Source organism: Aspergillus steynii (assembly GCF_002849105.1).
Source record: "Aspergillus steynii IBT 23096 chromosome Unknown P170scaffold_6, whole genome shotgun sequence".
Classification (NCBI taxonomy): domain Eukaryota; kingdom Fungi; phylum Ascomycota; class Eurotiomycetes; order Eurotiales; family Aspergillaceae; genus Aspergillus; species Aspergillus steynii.
The window spans coordinates 936,927-955,382 of NW_020194403.1; the positions used below are offsets into that span (position 1 = coordinate 936,927).

At 53.3% G+C, this 18,456-nt stretch overlaps 9 protein-coding genes across 9 annotated transcripts; 6 read left to right on the plus strand and 3 right to left on the minus strand.

Annotated features, from left to right (window-relative positions):
* Positions 1-267: 267 nt before the first annotated feature.
* On the plus strand, positions 268-993 carry P170DRAFT_427953 (uncharacterized protein; the record flags this gene model as incomplete). Its single annotated transcript, XM_024847816.1, has 1 exon — positions 268-993. One exon carries the CDS (start codon positions 268-270, stop codon positions 991-993), a length of 726 nt encoding a protein of 241 aa, XP_024701955.1.
* Positions 994-1,964: 971 nt separating this feature from the next.
* On the plus strand, positions 1,965-2,429 carry P170DRAFT_477529 (uncharacterized protein; the record flags this gene model as incomplete). Its single annotated transcript, XM_024853483.1, has 1 exon — positions 1,965-2,429. The coding sequence occupies one exon, from the start codon at positions 1,965-1,967 to the stop codon at positions 2,427-2,429; it is 465 nt and encodes a 154-aa protein (XP_024701956.1).
* Positions 2,430-2,800: 371 nt separating this feature from the next.
* Positions 2,801-4,400, minus strand: P170DRAFT_438364 (putative aldehyde dehydrogenase family protein). The gene has a single exon (XM_024849585.1). It carries the CDS (start codon positions 4,358-4,360, stop codon positions 2,867-2,869), a length of 1,494 nt encoding a protein of 497 aa, XP_024701957.1. The 5' UTR covers positions 4,361-4,400; the 3' UTR covers positions 2,801-2,866.
* Positions 4,401-4,675: 275 nt separating this feature from the next.
* On the minus strand, positions 4,676-5,513 carry P170DRAFT_438366 (uncharacterized protein). Its single transcript, XM_024849586.1, has 2 exons — positions 5,089-5,513; positions 4,676-5,007 (listed from the first exon to the last, which is right to left on the minus strand). The coding sequence occupies exons 1-2, from the start codon at positions 5,460-5,462 to the stop codon at positions 4,821-4,823; spliced, it is 561 nt and encodes a 186-aa protein (XP_024701958.1). The 5' UTR covers positions 5,463-5,513; the 3' UTR covers positions 4,676-4,820.
* Positions 5,514-6,268: 755 nt separating this feature from the next.
* P170DRAFT_411883 (alkyl/aryl-sulfatase) lies at positions 6,269-8,409 on the plus strand (the record flags this gene model as incomplete). Its single annotated transcript, XM_024846914.1, has 2 exons — positions 6,269-7,618; positions 7,684-8,409. Exons 1-2 carry the CDS (start codon positions 6,482-6,484, stop codon positions 8,407-8,409), a joined length of 1,863 nt encoding a protein of 620 aa, XP_024701959.1. The 5' UTR covers positions 6,269-6,481.
* A 345-nt stretch (positions 8,410-8,754) lies between these two features.
* P170DRAFT_438367 (O-methyltransferase) lies at positions 8,755-9,663 on the plus strand. The gene is made up of 2 exons (XM_024849587.1): positions 8,755-9,332; positions 9,421-9,663. The coding sequence occupies exons 1-2, from the start codon at positions 8,789-8,791 to the stop codon at positions 9,618-9,620; spliced, it is 744 nt and encodes a 247-aa protein (XP_024701960.1). The 5' UTR covers positions 8,755-8,788; the 3' UTR covers positions 9,621-9,663.
* P170DRAFT_218798 (uncharacterized protein) lies at positions 9,590-11,217 on the minus strand. Its single transcript, XM_024842849.1, has 6 exons — positions 10,911-11,217; positions 10,822-10,858; positions 10,703-10,770; positions 10,282-10,658; positions 10,168-10,235; positions 9,590-10,122 (listed from the first exon to the last, which is right to left on the minus strand). Exons 1-6 carry the CDS (start codon positions 11,106-11,108, stop codon positions 9,713-9,715), a joined length of 1,158 nt encoding a protein of 385 aa, XP_024701961.1. The 5' UTR covers positions 11,109-11,217; the 3' UTR covers positions 9,590-9,712.
* Positions 11,218-11,849: 632 nt separating this feature from the next.
* On the plus strand, positions 11,850-14,267 carry P170DRAFT_218781 (carboxylesterase). The gene is made up of 6 exons (XM_024842848.1): positions 11,850-12,328; positions 12,394-12,398; positions 12,461-12,651; positions 12,698-12,782; positions 12,835-13,345; positions 13,402-14,267. Exons 1-6 carry the CDS (start codon positions 12,068-12,070, stop codon positions 13,978-13,980), a joined length of 1,632 nt encoding a protein of 543 aa, XP_024701962.1. The 5' UTR covers positions 11,850-12,067; the 3' UTR covers positions 13,981-14,267.
* A 2,888-nt stretch (positions 14,268-17,155) lies between these two features.
* Positions 17,156-18,364, plus strand: P170DRAFT_362077 (uncharacterized protein; the record flags this gene model as incomplete). The annotated part of the gene is made up of 4 exons (XM_024844507.1): positions 17,156-17,238; positions 17,325-17,763; positions 17,827-18,021; positions 18,074-18,364. The coding sequence occupies 4 exons, from the start codon at positions 17,156-17,158 to the stop codon at positions 18,362-18,364; spliced, it is 1,008 nt and encodes a 335-aa protein (XP_024701963.1).
* Between the last annotated feature and the right edge of the window lie 92 nt (positions 18,365-18,456).

Genomic DNA, 18,456 nt, shown 5'->3' on the forward strand with positions numbered 1-18,456 from the left:
AAACATATTAATTGTTGGCAGGCATCTACTTTTACTCAGGAAGGTTCCACTAGACGACCACCCAAGATCAATGAGAGCAAACGACCTAGTATATATATCTTTGTACCACCAGTAATCCATGACTCTCCATCCTTGCTTAACCATCTTCTCGTTCATACTGCACTGATCATCTCAAACGTGAACGTGAACGTGAACGTGAAGAAACAAGCTCCCACGAACCCCCATCATCATTAACCACCAACCACCAACCACCAAAGCTCAAAAACCATGAACTCCGATTCCGATATCTCCTGCCCAGATGTCTACGACGTCTGGGTATGGATCCACGTCCCCAAGATCGAAGGCATCGAGGAACTGTACTACGACGCACTCAAACGACTCGAAACAGGCGACTACACAGTCTACTACGAAGACCCACGGAGCATCGACAACCAACGACGCATCCTAGTGATGTCCCTTACCATCGACCAGCACGTCGATCTACAGAACCGGTCCAACGAGATCGAAGACCGGCTGAGCGAGGAGATTGAGAATATGCTACATGTTCTGACAGAGGAGCGCAAGGCGCACGGCGCTCCGGCTGATTGTCAGTCTCAGAGTGAATATGACGGTGACGAGGAGACTGCCGATGAGTCGGACGGTGAGCCGAAGTCCAGGGCGCAGCTGAGACCTAGGTGGTCGTCGCCGGTGCCGTCTGAGTACGAGTCCGATGATGAAGGTGAGGAAGACGAGGACGGGGATGTCATTATGGCTGAGAGCGACGCTGACAATACCTCTGATGAGGAGTGTGAGAGCCAGTGCGAGTGCAGGGTGCCTGATCTGGTGGGATCCACGGAGTCTGATTCCGAGTCGGAGTTCGATGTCGATGACCTCGAGCTCGAGCTGGAGAGTGGGTATGAAGAGGGCGTCTTTGAAGAGGGTGACTTGGAAGAGGGTAACGATGATGAGAGCGCAATTGAGGATGTAATCCAGGACTATCTTGACTCTAATTGAGGCACTGACGACGGTTCTGTGAGCCTTTAATTTTGTCAAATATCGCCAAGGGGACAGGCATTTGGGCCATTGTCAGCAATGATAAAGCGGACAGAGTGGAGTCGGATATTGTATCCGACAGCTTACTGTGGCATCAAAGCGCTTGAGTGTCCGCGAAGAGAAAGGTGTTTTGGTGTCAACTGCTTTACTGTTTTCTTGGTCTTATTCTGTGCAGTTTTGGTTGAATGAGATTTTTTGTTTCATTATATTTTACTGGGCTTAAGCCCTGCCGCTAGAACGTAGATTTCTGATCTGTAAGAGGTGCAGTAACTTGCAATATTACTTGCTTAGGTATGATTCTTGATCTCTTGCTTCTTTGTGAGAAATTGGACCATTTAGATGACAATAAACATTCTTTACCACTAGTTCCATATTTTAAACCTCAACTATCAGACAGACACCTGTGAGATCACTGGCATATTATCTAAAAGAATAAACCAATTAAGAATTTAATCATACTATAAAATTCCAATTATTCAAGCTTGCATTAAATCAACCCTGAAATAAATTTTCTGTCTTTGTAGAATGCATCAGAATGGCTTGAGCATGCATCTGCAGTTATTCACTTGAAATCATCCCCTTTCTTTGTCATGCAATCATATAAGACATCTCTTGAGAAGGAAGTTCCCGACACTCAACGAATCACCTTCTCCACCCATTCTTATATTGACCAACTACTACTGACTTCCTGCTTAATTCCCTTCTCCATTGTGTCACATATTCACTACGTCTTTCAAAAGCCCCTTCCATTGTACCGCCATCCGTATACTTCCAAGTAAACCATCATATATACCCAACCAACCCCAACCAACTATAAAACCCCCCATAACCCCTGCCATAAGCCCTCACCAACACATCTTGCAGTATAGTATATACAGACCCAGACCCACCAACCCACCCAAGCAGCCTGATATATCCAACCCAAGCCCAAGATGTCTTCTTCTTCAAACACCCCTCGCATGTCCCCCACCACCTTCTACCGCTCCTCCTCCTCCTCCTCCTCCTCCTCCTCCTCCTCCTCTTCTGCCTCTTCATCCTCATCCCATTCCCTCCTTTCCTCCACCCGCACCCTCGCCCCCAAACAGCGCATCCTATGGGCCTACATGCCCTGCCGAGACCAGCCCGGGTCGACACTGCAGCGGTTCATCACCGCGCGCGACGAACTCAACTTCGGCTTCTTCGAGGTCCACGAGAAAAAGCCGGACAGGGACTTCCTGGACAAAGGCCTGCTGGTGCATGTGCGCATCGACGGTGATATTCCGAGAGAGGGATGGAAGGAGGCGGTGAGGGGGGTGGCGCTGGAGCGGGTGAAGGACGCGATTGTGGTTGAGAAGAGGAAGATGGATAAGTTGGATGGCGTGGATAAGTATTTGAAGAGGGTGGAGGGGGAGATTTAGCTCTTTGATTGGGGGTTTGGTTGGCTGGTGGGAGGGATGTGTGGTTTTGTGGGTGTGTGGCTTTAGAATGGATTTTTTTTTCTTTTGGAATGTTTTCTGTGTTTTATTTTCAGTTTTGCTTTGGCTTATTTGTAGAGGGTTGTGGATTGTGGTGGATTGTACTGTAGAAGGGAGGAGTCTAGAAGCTGCAGGTAGGTCTGCACGTTTCAACCATGACGGTTTAATCGTTATGGATTCAGGTAATAATAAAGCTCTCAATGAAGGTCTTAGAATGGAGGAAATACCGATGCTGCTTCCTATTAACTACAACATCAACATCAACCATTTAATGTATACATTCTAGTACCTCTGACTACTGAACTATTGATTCACTCAATCTTCAATCCTTGTACTATTTGAATATCAAATGGCTATCAGACCCTCCATATAAAGCAAGATCAACCATATCTCGCCCCCTCCGGCTCGTCGTCAAACCAGGCCGGCGGCACTCCGTAGTTCATCACGGTGCTCTTCACCTTGGTATAGCTCTCGTACGCCTCCATGCCGTTCTCCTTGCCCACGCCGCTCTCCTTGAACCCTCCCCACGGCGACGACGGATCATTCAAATGATGCCCGTTGATCCAGACAATGCCCGCCTCGATCTGCGCCGCCACGCGATGCGCCTGCGCAAAGTCATTCGACCAGACCGACGCCCCCAGCGCAAACGAGGTGCCATTCGCCACGCGCACGATCTCCTCCTCACTCTCGCACTTCAGCAGCGCAATCACCGGCCCGAAGACCTCGTTGCACGCGAGATCCGAATCCGCCGTCGTCTCGATCACCGTCGGCTCGAAGAAGAACCCCTTCCCATCCACCTTCATCGCCTTCCCTCCACACAACACCCTGCCTCCCCCGTCCACCGCGCGCTCCACAAACTTCGCGCACCGCTCCACTGCCTCCTGCGAGATCACCGCCCCGATCTGCGTCCGTCCATCAAACGGATCTCCCACCCTCAACGCCCTCACCCTCGTCTCCAACAGCCCCTTAAACCCCTCATAGACATCCTTATGCACCAGCAACCGACTCCCCGTCACACACGTCTGCCCACTCGCGATAAACGCCGCAAACAGCGCCGCCTTCACGCCCACCTCCACATCCACATCCAGGAAACACACCGGCGCCTTGCCCCCCAACTCCGCCGTGATGGGAATCAGATTCCTCGCCGCCGCCCCGGCAATCGCCTGATACGTACCCAGTCCCCCGGTGAGATCGATCTTCGCCAGGCGCGGGTCCTCACACAGCCACTTCCCCGTCTCATACCCATACCCGGACACAATCTGCAACACGCCATCCGGCAGCCCGGCCTCCTTGAACAGCTCGCCCAGCCTCAGCACCGACAGCGGCGCCCGCTCGGACGGCTTCACAATCACGACATTCCCCGCCGCCAGGGCTGCCGCGATCTTCTTCGTCGCGATCAGCAGCGGATGGTTGTATGGTGTGATCTGCGCGACCACGCCGAGCGGGAGCCGCGTGAGGGTGTTCACGACGGGGCCCTTGAACGGCGGCACGCGGCCTTCGTGCACCCGTGCCACGGACCCGAAGTACTCGAGCCACTCCGGGACGCGGGCCAGCTGGGCGCGCATCTCGCGGATCGGGCGGCCGGTTTGTTGCGTCTCGAGGGTGATGAATTCCGGGATGCGGGCGCGGAGAAGGCGCGCGGCGGTGGTGAGCACGGTGAAGCGGGTGGTGGAGGCATCGGGGCGGCACCAGGGGCTGGTGGTGAAGGTTTGCAGGGAGGTGGTGATGAGAGAGGTGATTTGGGAGTGAGAGGTGGCGTCGATGGTTGCGAGGGGGGCTTCGGTGGCGGGGTTCAGGACGGGGATGCTGGTAGTGGTCGCGGTGGTGTGGGTGCCGTCGATCCAGTTGGAGATGTGGGGGATTGGGGTGGTCATTTTGGTGGTTGAGGATTGAGGATTGAGTGCTCTGGGTATGAGAGGGAGGTGGAAGGAGGGGAGAGGAGGACAGATGAGGGGATATAACAACTATTTACTGGGTGGTGATTGGTACCCCGCATGCTTATCTGCAGGTCAAGACCAATCAGATGGGTATATGGATTCAGGGTAGAGTAGAATGAAGACAGACTCTATGGTCTATCAAGATAGATACTTATCTAATCTTATCTTATCTGGAGATAGGAATGTAGAAGATATGATATAGTATGAGGAATGAATGATTCTACGGAAAATCGCGAACTAAGGAACGGATAAGCCTGAAGCATTAAACCACCTAATAGCTAGAACAACCCAGCATACCCTAAAGGTAAGTTGATTACCATCCGGCGGCTAAATCAGTCCTCTGTTGAAGAGAACCGAGCATTCAACCACTAAACTCCACTCCCTGGTAACCCGCTATTTAATTCCTGCTAGGATACCAAAACACCTTCCTCCTCTCCTCGTTGAACTTCAAATTAGGCAACCCCTCCAACTCCTCCGGAACGTCCGGCGTGAACCCATCCCAAATGACCGTGAAGATATGATACTTCCGACTCCCGGGCTCATTCCGATTCAATCGAACCGCATACCGGTAAACATCGTACGCCCTATGCACATTAGCCACCCATCCCCACCAGAACCCACACCAGAACCCAACAACAAGAAAAGGGAGAAAAAAGGAAACATACGAAGGCCGACAAAGCCTCACCAACGACCGATCAATGGCCTCCTCGAGCGCCTCCCCCGCCACCTCCTCCGTGACGACGGCCCCCTCAAACGTCTCCGGCACGAACTGGTCCAGCCATTTCTTTTTCCAGATCAGCTCGCGGCCCGCGTGGTCGTACCGGTAGATGCGCTTGAGGATGTCGCGCAGCTGGCCCGCGTCCAGGTGGATGCTTTCCTGGAGGCGCTCGAGACGCCGACGCCGGTCGTGGAAGCCTTCGTTGCCCGGGCGGTCGGTGGGGAGGTACAGGCCCGGGGGCGAGGGCGAGGGCGAGACGGCCCTGGGGGCGGTTGGGGTGGAGATTGTGGTTTGGTTTGGGGGGGTGGAGGGGTCGGTCATTTTGTGGGCTGAGGGTTGGATGTTGGAGATAGGATTGATGAGTGGGTGATGTTCTCAGGAGGATGGAGAGAGGATGGAAGCAGACGGTGTATTCCAGACATCTTATATAGTGAATACCATCGTCACTACAAAGACACCCTAGGCAGATACTGATGCCTACCTCCAATACTCTGGAATGTACCGTCAGGGAGACAGGGAGTGAGTGATACCTTCAAGACATCATGCGCTGTCCTGGCAGACAATCTCAACAACATTGCATACCTCCATACTCAATCAACCCTCGAAGTATGACATATCATTAGGCTTCAGACTAGGCATCTTCAACAGCCTTGGTGTAGAGACATTGCCGCTGGGGAGATCTTGATGCCATTCGCCCAGCCACCTGATTTCCGATATGGAGTATCCCTTGGGATCGACATTGCTGGCGGTAGGATGGGATGACTGCTGCAGGTATCCGAGAGTATTCCAGGTGAATACTATGAAGTTCTGCCTTGATCTTGCGATGCTTGTTGCCTTATGTCTGTTCTTGTGCTGGTGGTTGGAATGTGCGGATGTACACTTTGATCATGACCCATTGTTGCTGCTAAATTGTTTTATTTCGGCTAGGTCGAAAACTACACTACCTGGTCCCCTAGAAATAAAGCAAAAGCTAAGAGAAACAAAACAGGCAGACAGCTATCATCGCCCATTCTTAGATATAGATCCCTCCCTACCGATAACGCGACGCAGCCGGATTGCGTGCGACGGGAACCACATGTCGTCAAGCACTAGTCAATCAGCCAATGGAAATCCATATGCATACTTCTCTCTGCCAGTCAACAATCATACACTTAGCTTCAACACTCAACTAAAGATCCATAACTCCCCGCAGAATCGGCTATCGACAGCCCGTCCATCCAAATGAAGCACTTAGGGCTCAGTCTCTACATCCACTACAAGGACCATAAATACCAGTCTCAACCACCTCCCAAACATAGCCCCAAACCCATTCCCCATATCCCATACCAAAACCAACCAAAATGTCCAACAACCCCTCCTTCACCGACACCGATGACTTCACCTCCACCTCCCGCGGCTTCATCGCCGCCCTCGAACCCCCCATCATCACCTCCCCCCAAGGCAAGCCCATCTGGGACCTAACCAGCTACACCTTCCTCTCCGCCACCTGTCCATCCACCGCACACCCCAACCTGTGGCGCCAGGGCCAACTCACCGCCAAACACGGGCTGTACGAGATCTGTCCTGGCATCTACCACATCCGCGGCTACGACCTGTCCAACATGACGATCGTCGAAGGCGCTAGTGGCATCATCGTCATCGACCCGCTGATCTCGTGCGAGTGCTCGGCCGCCGGACTAGCGCTGTATCGTGCGCATCGAGGACACAGGAAAGTCACGGCGTTGGTGTATTCGCATTCGCATGGGGATCATTATATGGGGGCTGGGGGTGTTTTAGATACAGAGATAGAAGGAGGGAAAGTGGGAGAGGGGATTCCGATCCTCGCGCCAGACGGATTCATGGAAGCCGTCATGAGCGAGAGTATTCTCGCAGGACCGGCGATGCGGCGGCGCGGGGCGTTCATGTACGGGAATGCGCTGCCGAGGGGGCCTTCAGGCCAGATCGGCACGGGACTAGGGCTGGGGTCGAGCGTGGGCACGACGAGTCTGATTCCCCCGACGGTGTTGATCCAGCGGACGGGCGAAGAACATGTGCTGGACGGCGTGCGGGTCGTGTTCCAGATGGTTCCTGGCAGCGAGGCCCCCGCGGAGATTAATTTCTTTTTCCCGGACTACCGCGCGCTGTGTGTGCCGGAGACGGCGACGAACTGTATGCATAACGTGGTGACGCTGCGGGGGGCGCAGGTGCGCGATGCGAAGGCGTGGTCCGGGTACTTGGACGAGGCGATTGTGCTGTTTGCACGCGACGCGGACGTGCTGTTTGGGAGTCATCATTGGCCGACGTGGGGGAGAGAAGCGCTGGTGAGGAGGCTGGAGGAGCAGAGGGATTTGTACGGGTATATGCATGATCAGACGGTGCGGATGATGAATCTGGGGTGGACGGGGGTGGAGATCGCAGAGCGGATGAGGCTGCCGGGGCGGATCGAGAGGGCGTGGCATTGTCGCGGGTTTTATGGGAGTTTGAGCCATAATGTGAAGGTATGTTTTGTTGTTGTTCTTGTGCTTCTGGCTGGATGAGCTGGATGGCTGATGGGCTTGGGCAGGGCATCTATCAAAAATACATGACCTGGTTTGACGGCCGGCCGGAGCATCTGTGGCAGTATCCGCCCACCGAGGAGGGCCAGCGTTACGTGGAATGCTTTAATGGTGTTGACGGGCTCTGCGACAAGGCGGAGACCTTCATTCAGAAGTGCGATTATCGGTTTGCGGCGACGCTGCTGGCCCATGCGGTGGCTGCGGACCCGGATTCGACGGAGCCACGCGCAAAGCTGCTGCTGGCGTCGGTGTACGAGCAGCTAGGGTTCGGCGCGGAGAACGCCACCTGGCGCAATTTCTACCTCACCAGCGCGCAGGAGCTGCGGAGTGGGAAGAAGGCCGGTATGGTGGCCGGGGGACGGACGGCGTTGGGGGAGCAGCTGAGTATCGACCAGTGGTTGGAGATTCTGTCGGTGCAGCTGGACGGGGAGAGAGGGGCGGATCTGCAGTTTGCGATCGATTTTGAGGTCACGGATGTCGGGCAGCGGTGGAGGCTGATTGTGAGCAATGGGGTGCTGACGAGGCGATTGCTGGACTCGGCGGCGCAGGTTCAGGAGGCCAGAGAGCATCCGGCGGACTATGAGATGGTCTTGACGAAGACGCAGCTGTTGGAGGTGATCCGGGGACACGAGGTCAAGCCGGAGAGGGAGAGTGGTCGGCAGGAAGTGTTGCGGCAGTTGTTGGAATTGATCTTGGTGCAGGAGGGCTCATCTCGAGGGCCGAGTCAGTTGTAGGACATAAAAGAGAATTATAGATCAATTCAGTCAGAATATGAAGGTTAGTATACTTCGCAAGAGATGATCAGATAAGATCGACCCCTCTTGATGTCATCATCATTTTTCTTTCTTTCTTATGGTATACTATTCAAATCCAAGGTTCGCATAACTCGTATTCCCCGTCTAATTGATGGATAAAATCTTACCCTCCATCCGTACATCCATGCAGACCTGAATCTCCGCGGACTCTGACTCACAGTTCTTCATCTTATTGACGGAATCCATCCGCTCATACTACTTATAAAGAACCCCCGCATACCCATCCAACCCCAACTCTCAACTCTCACCTTCACCATCACCATAAACCCAATAACCAGACAAACCAACCAACACCAAAATGACCAACCCCCTCTCCCTCCCCCCTCAAATCCACTCCCTCCTCTCCACCCTCCACGCCAAATCCCTCGCCCAAGAAGCCGCCCTCCCTTCCTCCACCTTCTCCCCCTCCTCCCGGGCGGACCGCACCTCCTTCGACGCCCTCATGTCCGACAAATTCATCGCCCTGGACCAGGACAAATGCGAATTCGTATACCAGACCCTGCGCGCCTCGGGCGCCACCACCGTCGTCGAAGCGGGGACGAGTTATGGCGTTAGTACGATTTATCTAGCGTTGGGGGTGTTGGCCAACCTTCAAGCTAAAGACAATGCCAACGGCAACGGTAGTGGACAGGGACAGGGACAGGGAGTGGGTAAAGGGAAGGTGGTCGCGACGGAGAAAGAGCCCGGCAAGGCGGCGCTGGCGAGGGAGTATTGGACTCAGGCGGGGAGGGATGTCGCGGGGGTGATTGAGTTGAGGGAGGGCGATTTGCGGGAGACGTTGACTAGCGGGGGGTATGGTGAGGAGGTTGGCGAGGAGGGGGTTGGGTTGGTGTTGTTGGATAGTGAGTTCTTTTTCTTTTCTTTCTCCCTCCTTGGTTTTGATGGGGGATGGTATGGTTTGGGTCTCGCTAATGGTTCTGTCCTTCTCAGTCTGGACGCCGATGGCTCTCCCCGCCCTCAAGGCGGTTCAGGATAAGTTGAAGCCTGGAGCGGTCATCATCGCGGATAATACGCTGATGGCGAAGGATGGGTATCAGGAGTTGTTTGAGTATGTGGATCAAGAGGGGGGTCCGTTTAAGAGGATCACGCTGCCGTATAAGGGGGGGATGGATATGATTGTTTACAAGTGATTTGACTTGCTGGATGGACCACTTCCGGGAGAAAGTAAATTAGTATGTGAGTACATGTGTATGTACAATTAATCTATCTATCAATTACCTCGTCATAAACTCTCCCGGTCCCGGATCGGCCTCGACGACGCATCCGACCGCCGCCGATCATCCTGATACTCGACTTTGACGTCCACCACCTGCGTGATCTCGTGATTATGCTTGTGATCGCGCATCGTGAACATCTCGAATCCCCGCGTCGACACGCTATTCGAGTAGCTCCCCCCGCTGCCGTGCAGCTGTCGCCACGCGCTGTCCTGCGGATCTTGGAGGTCGCCGTTCGACGCGTACCCTTGGCCCTTGCGGCGCGATTTGCTGCGACTGGTCGGTCCGGTGCTGTGCGTGGAGCCGAAAAGCCGGGGGAGAAGGTATTGTAGCGGTTGTTTGTAGACGGGGAGGCAGGCGCAGATGATGCCGGCGTTGGCTTCGATGACACTCCAGATGGTGGCGGGAATGGGGCCGCCTGGTCGATTAGCATTCAACTATCGGATCTTGACGGAGGACTTACTCGTTGGGTCTCTGTCATCGGCAGATTGAGCTAAAGTAGTCGTTCGCACGACACTCGTCACGCAAACGCTTTACTCGTAAGCCAAGGAAAACAGTACAGACATCGGAAACTCACAATAAACCAAGGCCGAAAATAAAGGCCAGCGCTAATTTCTTCGCCCGTGCCAGTTTCAACTGCGAGACGGGATACAGCGGGAGCGCAAGAATCGCCACGTCGCTCAGGATATTGATGACGGCGTACGACAGCCACTGCGACTTGCTGTCCACGCAATGCGGGTGCTGTATGGTTTTATCCCAGAACGAGGCGATGGGTTTGCATTGGAAAATGGTGACCAGGATATATGCCAAGCTCCAGGCGAGGATAAACAGTATTCCTCCGTAACAGACGCGACGAAAGACGGGCTGGATGAAAATGCGCAGGTAAAGGCAGAAAAAAGAGACCTTGGTCATGCCGATGACCACTTTGTACATGACCTGTGCTGCGAAGAACCACTACACGATTAGCTCGGCTTTCAGGAAGTATCGTGGAGTCTTACCTTCAGCGCAATGACCCGGTTGTGCTGAGTGAGATATGAAGAATGTTTTCCATATCCATAGTGGACCGCTTGTTCGCCAAGATGTCAGTTAAAAACCATCAACCGGTGAGGAAACTAACCAGAGCACTCAGTCACGGTAAGAATCACCGAGCTAAGCTATTCCATAAAACGGTCAGTCAAAATCTGAAGCTCGACGACGATCCCTTACCATTGACGCAAAGATAGTCCAGTCATCGGCCCCTAGTCGGCGGTTATGAAAACGAATCGCCAGCCTAGTCAACACGAAAATCCCCGCCAAGATAATCATTATCACACTCCAAATCCATAACGTGAAGCCTCGGTTTGGCACCGTTGGCGTGCTCAGTCCAATCTCCCATGACATGATGCTGAAAGGCGAAGTGGCCATCCAGGACGAAAAAAAAGGACCCTAGAGAGGCATTGCTGATATATATTACCCTTAGGCTCAAGGCCCAAGGCCCAAGCACAGTCTAAGCACATTGCCACATAATTAAAAAAGCGAACAGACGCGTAGGGCACGAACTTCTTGGCTAAAGGAGTCGATGGCACAATGCCCGTAGACATTTAGGTTTATGAAGGATTGGAGTCGGTAATTCTCCACGAGGGTTAATTTGTTCGATAGGCCGGATCCTCGCGTTGGAGGTACTTAAGTGGACACTGACTCATGTTAACACACCTATAAGGCAAGGCTGTAGGAAGGCTCTCGCAGTGACTGGGGGCAGAAATACAAATCAAAAACACGGGCTGCCAACTGCCCTCTTTAGCGGCCATAGCCGACTGATAGGTGGATCAACCACGCGAGAATGGGTAAATTTCCGACTGCCGCTCATGCCACTTATCTGTTCGTAGCATGACCCTGAAACCATGCGAAGGGATTCTCAAGGGCTAAGCCATTATTCAACGTCTGACAATGACAAGATATGGTGTCAATAAGCATGAATTAATTAGACTTGCATTCTTCAACTGACAGCCGCGACAGGGGTCAGAGTGAATCCCGCATAGCTAAACCCGTTGGGGCAAATCGGAGGCAATGGCACAGCTCCTTCTCCGTGCCAGAGACACTAGCCTTGGTGCTAGACTGCTAGCCAAGTGGCCCGGCCTAATCCCTGCCGAGGAACATCCGACGAAGCAGAGGTCAGAAGGGCACTGCAATTTGCCAGTCGTTGACGGGTTGAGACAAATGGGTCCTAATCAAAACATTCTCCAAGCTGCTGACTCGTGGCTTTGTCCACTGTGAAATGCCCATGAGCTAAATCCCTTTTTTATATCTGGTGTCTCCTGTCACCGTCCACCTCTTCCTGCTATTTTATTTCGAGAACGTCGCAAGAAACGCTTCTCTGCCCAGCCATGGCAGGATTTTGGAAATCCTTCGCGTCGGTCTCCCTGCTGGCTGCTGGCCTCCCGACATGGGTCCAGGGTGCTGCTGTCCAGTCCGTCGGTGCCCGTGTCTCAACCAGCAGTGGATTGATCGAGGGCCATGCCGCCCCTGGGGAGTCCAACGTTTCCGAGTATCTGGGTATTCCGTATGCGCAGGCCCCCACGGGTGATCTGCGTTTTGCGTCCCCAGTGGCGTATGAGTCAAATGGCACAGTTCGTGCAAAAGCCTATGTATGTACTGTCCATCGGTCGATGAAAACCATCACCGCAGTTACTGACCTCTTGACTTCCTGCAGAGCCCGTATGTGCACGATTCTCTTGGCCCAATCAAAGTAAATATCATCATAACCAATACTTTCGCAGGGATTGCCCCGCTACTATCGGCACGACGCCCCTTGATTTCCCGGGTTTCACTTCGCAGGCTGTGAAGATCATCAAGTCTTTCGCTCAACAGCTGGGAACCTCCCAGAGCGAGGACTGTCTGTACTTGAACGTATGGACGCAGCCCAAGACCTCGACCTTGAAGCCCGTCTTGGTTTTTATTCACGGTGGTCGTACGTAGCCTGATGTATTGCTGGGTGCTGAGGTTGACATATCTAGGTTTCACTGTCGGCGGTGCCAACAGTCCTTTCTACGATGGACAGCATCTGGCTGCGAACGAGGATGTGGTGGTCGTGACCTTCAAGTTAGTGACCCTCAGACCGAGTGCTTGAGATCCTCCAATCTGACGATGATAGCTACCGGTTGAATATCTTTGGTTTCTCGGGCGCTCCGGGACTGACCCAGAACGTTGCGCTCCTCGATCAGCGTATGGCCGTGGAATGGGTCCATGATAACATCGCTGCGTTCGGTGGAGATCCGGAACACATCACTATTTTTGGACAGTCGGCTGGCGGTGCGTCTGTTGACTACTATTCATACATTTGGACCGAGAAGCCGCTTGTCAGCGGCCTCATCTCCCACTCGGGAACGGCACTCAGCTTCAAGCCAAACACTGCCGAGGAGTCGGCCAGCTACTTCTACCACGTCTCCAAGACTCTGGACTGCGGTGACAGCGGCGACGATGTCGAGGAAGTCGTGAAATGTCTCCGTAAGCAGTCCTACGGAGATATTTTGAAGGCCGTTGCCAAGGTCCCTGCCGCATCGTCGCCTACCATTCCTCAACCCGTCTTCCATCCGACCGTTGACGACGTTACCGTCTTCAGTGACTACGCAGAGAGGTCTGCGGCCGGAAAGTTTGCCAAACTGGTCAGTCTGCGGCCGTTGAAATTCCATCATTCAGGATAGCCACTGACCCCGTCTAGCCTTATCTGTGCAACAGTAACGAAAACGAGGCCGGCTACTACCGCGTCAACGCCTTTGCCGCCAGTCTGACCCTGACCAATGAGGACTGGGACCAGTTCAACCTGGCCGCCTTCACTTGTCCCAGCGGCGATGCTGCCAAAGACCGTGCTGCCAACGGAGTTCCCGTTTGGCACTCGCGCTATTTCGGTGATTGGGACAACATGCGCCTGTATCCCACTAGCGGAGCCTACCACGGAGTCGATTTACCCATGGTGTTCGGCAATTCTGACGACATCAGTGCGGTGTCTAGCTCCACGGAGGAGCAAGAGTTCTCCAAGTATATGACCTCGGCATGGGTGGCGTTTGCCCGTGATCCTCAGAAGGGGCTGACCAAGTTCGGGTGGCCCCAGTATGATACCAACAGTAAGTGTCCTTTCTTTGCTTTGGTACCCTTCATTCTAACTTCTGGTGCAGAGAACACGCTTATTGGTCTTGCACGCAAGAACAGCACGAAGGCGGAGTTCCTCAACCCCTCCGACTTCCAAAAAGGCTGTGCTGCCTTGGACGGGGACACCACGCCTGGCAAAGGTGCTTTTTAGTTTTAGCGGAACGTAACATATTGTTCCATTCTCCATAAATTCCACAGAAATCAATAGCTAGAGTCATCAATTATTCGCAGTCTGTCATCAAGAATGACTGTCTCTGGTCGATATGCGATGCTTTGTAACCGGTTTTAGTCGCAGTATTGTGCATTTGTTGTCCCATTCGCCGGGTCTCGTATTTCATATCTCACCATTGTGCAGATTCAAATCGGCCGGCAGATTCTGTGGGTGCTCGTAAACAATGCGGCCCATCAACCAACCCCGTTGATACGAGCCAACAACTTGGTCTCCAATGTCATGTCAACAAGCAGAGTATTTATAGACTGGGAGGCCTGACGAATTGACGGCTGTATCCTCAATTCGGCCATCTAGTTTGGGGGCCTAGGATGACTGTCGCGTCAGTTTGGACCGCAGAGAAGCCGGGTCTGGGGAAGTAAGACGGCCTAGTGAAGCGGTCTTTGATCACCTCCCAGGGATCAGTGCATGACTGCATAGATTAAATCGGGGCCTAAAGAGACCCATCCTCAGAAGGGTTCATTAAAGTTCTTACCATCAATAGATCGTGGGTAGATGCAGACACTAGATCCGGGGATCATGGATGGGATCAAGAAAAGGGGCTTGCTGGAACCAGCGACGTCAAAGAAGAAGGTCGAGATGAATGAACGGACGATGCTCAGTTCTTCCGTGTACTTCATGGTCTGCCCGCTAGTCTCTATTGGGCAAGGTGTCACCTGCGTTGAGGAACCCTAGCCTCATCGAGACTAGCGCATCCCTTCCTGGAAAAGAACCAGAAAAAGGAAAAGGAAAAGAAAACCCGCGGGCGAGACCATCGTTCAATAATTCTTCCTTTCGGTCCTTTTTACGTCGGAATCCGCCGGTTCTCTGCGATCTGTGCTCCGGACACTATAGCCTATGGATTCAAGGGTCGATTCCGATGAAATACCATTTCCCAATGATCAGCGGGATACACCGCAAGGCTCCCAGATCTATCTATAGTAATACAGCGCATGTCAATCCTGAATCCAGTCGGTCAGCAACTGAAGTACTGTACATGAAACCGGGGTCCATGGCCAAAAGGAAGGAAGGGCCGTCACCGAAGTTGGGCCATGATGATTCAATGATTCTAAATCGCTAGCGTCCGCTGTCATTGGCTTGGTTTGAGCCACGGTCAGGGGCGGCTGGGAGTGGCTTACCTGAAGTCGGGGATGGAGGCGACACTGCCACAGTCAGTGCCTTAGCGGACCGATCATGACGGCTGGTGAGACTGGTTGGCCTGGCAATGACGGGATCTTGGGGCAATTTGTTTGGTGTTTGGTGTTTGGCGTTTGGGCTGTGTGTGGATCAAAAATCGCGTAAGATTGAGGAGGGTGGATGCAGTGCCTGTGGCTCGACAATTGGGAGTTGGGAGAGTTGGCCAAAGGCTCGCGATGCAGCTTGATGTAATCAGTAAGGCTGTCGACGCAGCTTGCGAATTGGCGCATGCACAGGGTCTCGACGATGATCGAGTTTAGGAGACCGTCGGCGGTCGGAAGGACCTGGAATCCAGGGTGGAAAGCCTATAAATAGACGATCTTCACGAGATGACGATGCGATATCAAAGCTTCGGACGCGGAAATCTATGTCGTACAGGCTACATACAGGGTCTACGGAGTGTACATCGGACAGAGTACTCCGTCAGCCGTACGGACTACTGCGTACAGGGAAAATAAGGTCAGGGAGATCTCGACCGGGACATGCAGTGGAATCCCAGAAATTAAAGCGCGCATGAAGAACGGTCGCATTCGTAATTCGTAAAATTATGCTGTCGGGAGCCACGGATGGCCGAGCAGAAACGACCGGCAAATCTGGCCCGTCAATCCTCCCAACAGGCTGAGAGAAAAACCGGGTCTGGCTCCACCGGCCTGGATGACTTGTTCGGTTCAGGAGGCAGACAAGTCGATTGGATTTTTCCTTCGCGTCTAGTCAGGCACGGTGGGTTTTCTCATTTATCAGCAGCCATCTTGGCGACTGCCAATGTAGTCGTACGGAGTAGATATTGAGGGTTAGGAGTATTCTTAGAAGTACTTCTAGAGAGGGGAATTGGAACATCCATATAATTAAATTAGTAAATTATTCTAATTTATCTTCTGATCATAATCAATGAATACGATCCGATCCAAAGACTGGCTCCCGTTAGCTGTCAAATATGACTCTCCTAGACTCCTTTAACCTTCCCCAGCCCCAACCCGTCCATGGCATGCCTCCATATTAATATTCTAGTCTTACGCCGCCACCACTCGCTCGTTTCTCAATAATCCTTCTTACACTCGTTCTCCGGCTCTTCTCTCTTCTTCTCCGTTTCCCCCCTCTGGCTTACGGATCACTCCGGACCTTGTCCCCCTCTCTCGCTCGCTCGCTCGCTCTCCTCTGCCTGCGCCAGTCCCTCGTTTTGCCGCGCCTGATCGAATCATTCTTCTCCAACCTCCTCTCGCCTCCAATCCCTGCGTCCGACTCCGTCCTCGCGTGATCCCTAAATGTGCGCACCCTCAGCCTTACCGACCTGAGCGTTCGATCGGAGGGAGAGCCTCTTGCCCCCCCGCCGACCCAACAACGCGACGTTTCACTCGCGGCTTGGCAACTCCTCCGGGGGAAAATCCCCAAAAGCCGATCTGCCCTTCTTTTTCCCTTTTCTCGCTCCCATTCACTCGCTCACTCGCCCACGCCGGTGCGGGTCATTTCTCCCTCCCATCCGTTTTTTTCCCTTTCCCTGGGCCCAGAAGCAGCCTAGTGGAGGTTTGTACGTGTCGCTGTTCGGCGTAAGGGTTGTGTCCGTCATTTTTTCCCGGAGCCCATCACCGTCGAGACCGCACCTCCTGAAAGCTCAAAGGCCTGTCGACTGTCATCTCCCCCAACCCCGGTCGTTCGAGCATCTCGCCGGCCAGACATTTTCCTCGCCGACCCTCCTTCAATCGCTCGCCGCCTGTCTGGTGGTGAAACCGTCATATTGTATCCCGAGCCTGAACCTCCGGCGGACTCGAGCTCCGTAACGGAGCATTTCGTCAAGATTTATTCCCACACCTCGCGGGCTTCCCTACTGGGGAACTCTTCTTTCGATCCCTCATTCCGACGCCCCGGTGGGTTTCGGGCGCGAGAAGGCTATACGAACGTGCCTCCGCATCCCTCAAAACGCAGAATGTACATCCCAAATTCGCTCTGGACGTGGTCCTTCGCCATCGTCACCCTCATTCAGACCATCATCACTCTGGCGCTCGAAAGGTATGTGCCGTCGCGGTCGCGGTCACTAATCTCCCCCTCCCCCGCCAGTTTGAAAGATCGCTAATCCGGTCGGGCGCCTTTTCCAGTTATGTCTTCGCCAATTTCCAGATTCAACTCCGACCAAAGGCCGACCAAGTGTCTGCCTCGAAAACCGTTCCCTGCTTTCTCGCGCTGTACAGTTTTGGGTTTATCTACGAGCTGGTGTTGGTCTACGATGCTCTGCGGATGAAGAACACGATTCAGATCATCGGGCTGTGCATGTGCAATGTTGGACTGTTGATCTACGGAGCCGTGCAAGTACAACAGATCAATGAAGCCGTGGGTGTTCTGACCGACAACGACGCCATCGACGAGAACATCTGGGGGGAATCCGAACCATTTCTCATCGTCATCCCCTGCGTGGTGGCGATGGGCACGCTCTTGATGACGATTATCGCCTGGAAACTCTACGATGAATTCGCGTGGTCCATTTACAAGCATATCAGCGCTGATCTGCGGATGAAGCGTCGATATCTGACTTATCAGGTTCGCAGTCCCGCCCGACAACCTCGCGGGCCGCCGAGCAGAAAGCTAATGACCCGTGGTTAGATTTACATCGCCCTTCTCAAGTTCGACTTCTTCTTCTTCCTTGGATTTACCGTGCAGTTCGTCGTCATCGTTACCGAACGAGCCGATATCGAGTTTGGACTCACGCTGGCCGCTGTCCCCGTGACCGTCTTGATCTTGGTGTGTGCCGCGGTCTTCGTTCGCCGCGAAAGTACTTTCGGAATGATTGTGATCATTGTACGTTTTTCACCCGACCTTCACCCAGCATTGCATTGCTTACTTTTCGCAGCTTCTGTATTTCGCCGCCATGGCGTACTTCCTGTTCAAGCTCGTTCGCATGTACGCTCCGGGGACGTATGAGATATATCTGCCGGCTCGACGATCACTTACCTTCTTCGCCGTGATTACGCTGATTCTTATCGTCCTGACCATCATCAACGCCAGCATGTGCATGCACAATTTCCACAAGGGTCTCAAGCCGCATATCAACAAGAAGAAAGACCGCAAGGAAGCCGAAAAGACGACCGAATTGTCCTCGAACATCACCGGCCAGGTCCCCAACCGCATGATGATTGATTGAGCATGACCCTGGACCTGGACTCTTGACGATCAAAACAAAAAAAAGCAACAAAAACCCAAAATCAAAACAATGGTCGGTACATATCAATCAGA

Bases quoted from the DNA above. Each gene is read 5' to 3' on its own strand.
- P170DRAFT_438364 (XM_024849585.1), bottom strand. From the start codon at position 4,360: ATGACCACCCCAATCCCCCACATCTCCAACTGGATCGACGGCACCCAC.
- P170DRAFT_438366 (XM_024849586.1), bottom strand. From the start codon at position 5,462: ATGACCGACCCCTCCACCCCCCCAAACCAAACCACAATCTCCACCCCA. The intron at 5,008-5,088 runs GTATGTTTCCTT...TAATGTGCATAG, and splicing joins GTGAGGCTTTGTCGGCCTTC to GGCGTACGATGTTTACCGGT.
- P170DRAFT_438367 (XM_024849587.1), top strand. From the start codon at position 8,789: ATGACCAACCCCCTCTCCCTCCCCCCTCAAATCCACTCCCTCCTCTCC. The intron at 9,333-9,420 runs GTGAGTTCTTTT...TGTCCTTCTCAG, and splicing joins TGGGTTGGTGTTGTTGGATA to TCTGGACGCCGATGGCTCTC.
- P170DRAFT_218798 (XM_024842849.1), bottom strand. From the start codon at position 11,108: ATGGCCACTTCGCCTTTCAGCATCATGTCATGGGAGATTGGACTGAGC. The intron at 10,859-10,910 runs GTAAGGGATCGT...TTTATGGAATAG, and splicing joins GGACTATCTTTGCGTCAATG to CTTAGCTCGGTGATTCTTAC. The intron at 10,771-10,821 runs GTTAGTTTCCTC...TTGGCGAACAAG, and splicing joins TACCGTGACTGAGTGCTCTG to CGGTCCACTATGGATATGGA.
- P170DRAFT_218781 (XM_024842848.1), top strand. From the start codon at position 12,068: ATGGCAGGATTTTGGAAATCCTTCGCGTCGGTCTCCCTGCTGGCTGCT. The intron at 12,652-12,697 runs GTACGTAGCCTG...TGACATATCTAG, and splicing joins GGTTTTTATTCACGGTGGTC to GTTTCACTGTCGGCGGTGCC. The intron at 12,783-12,834 runs GTTAGTGACCCT...TGACGATGATAG, and splicing joins GTGGTGGTCGTGACCTTCAA to CTACCGGTTGAATATCTTTG.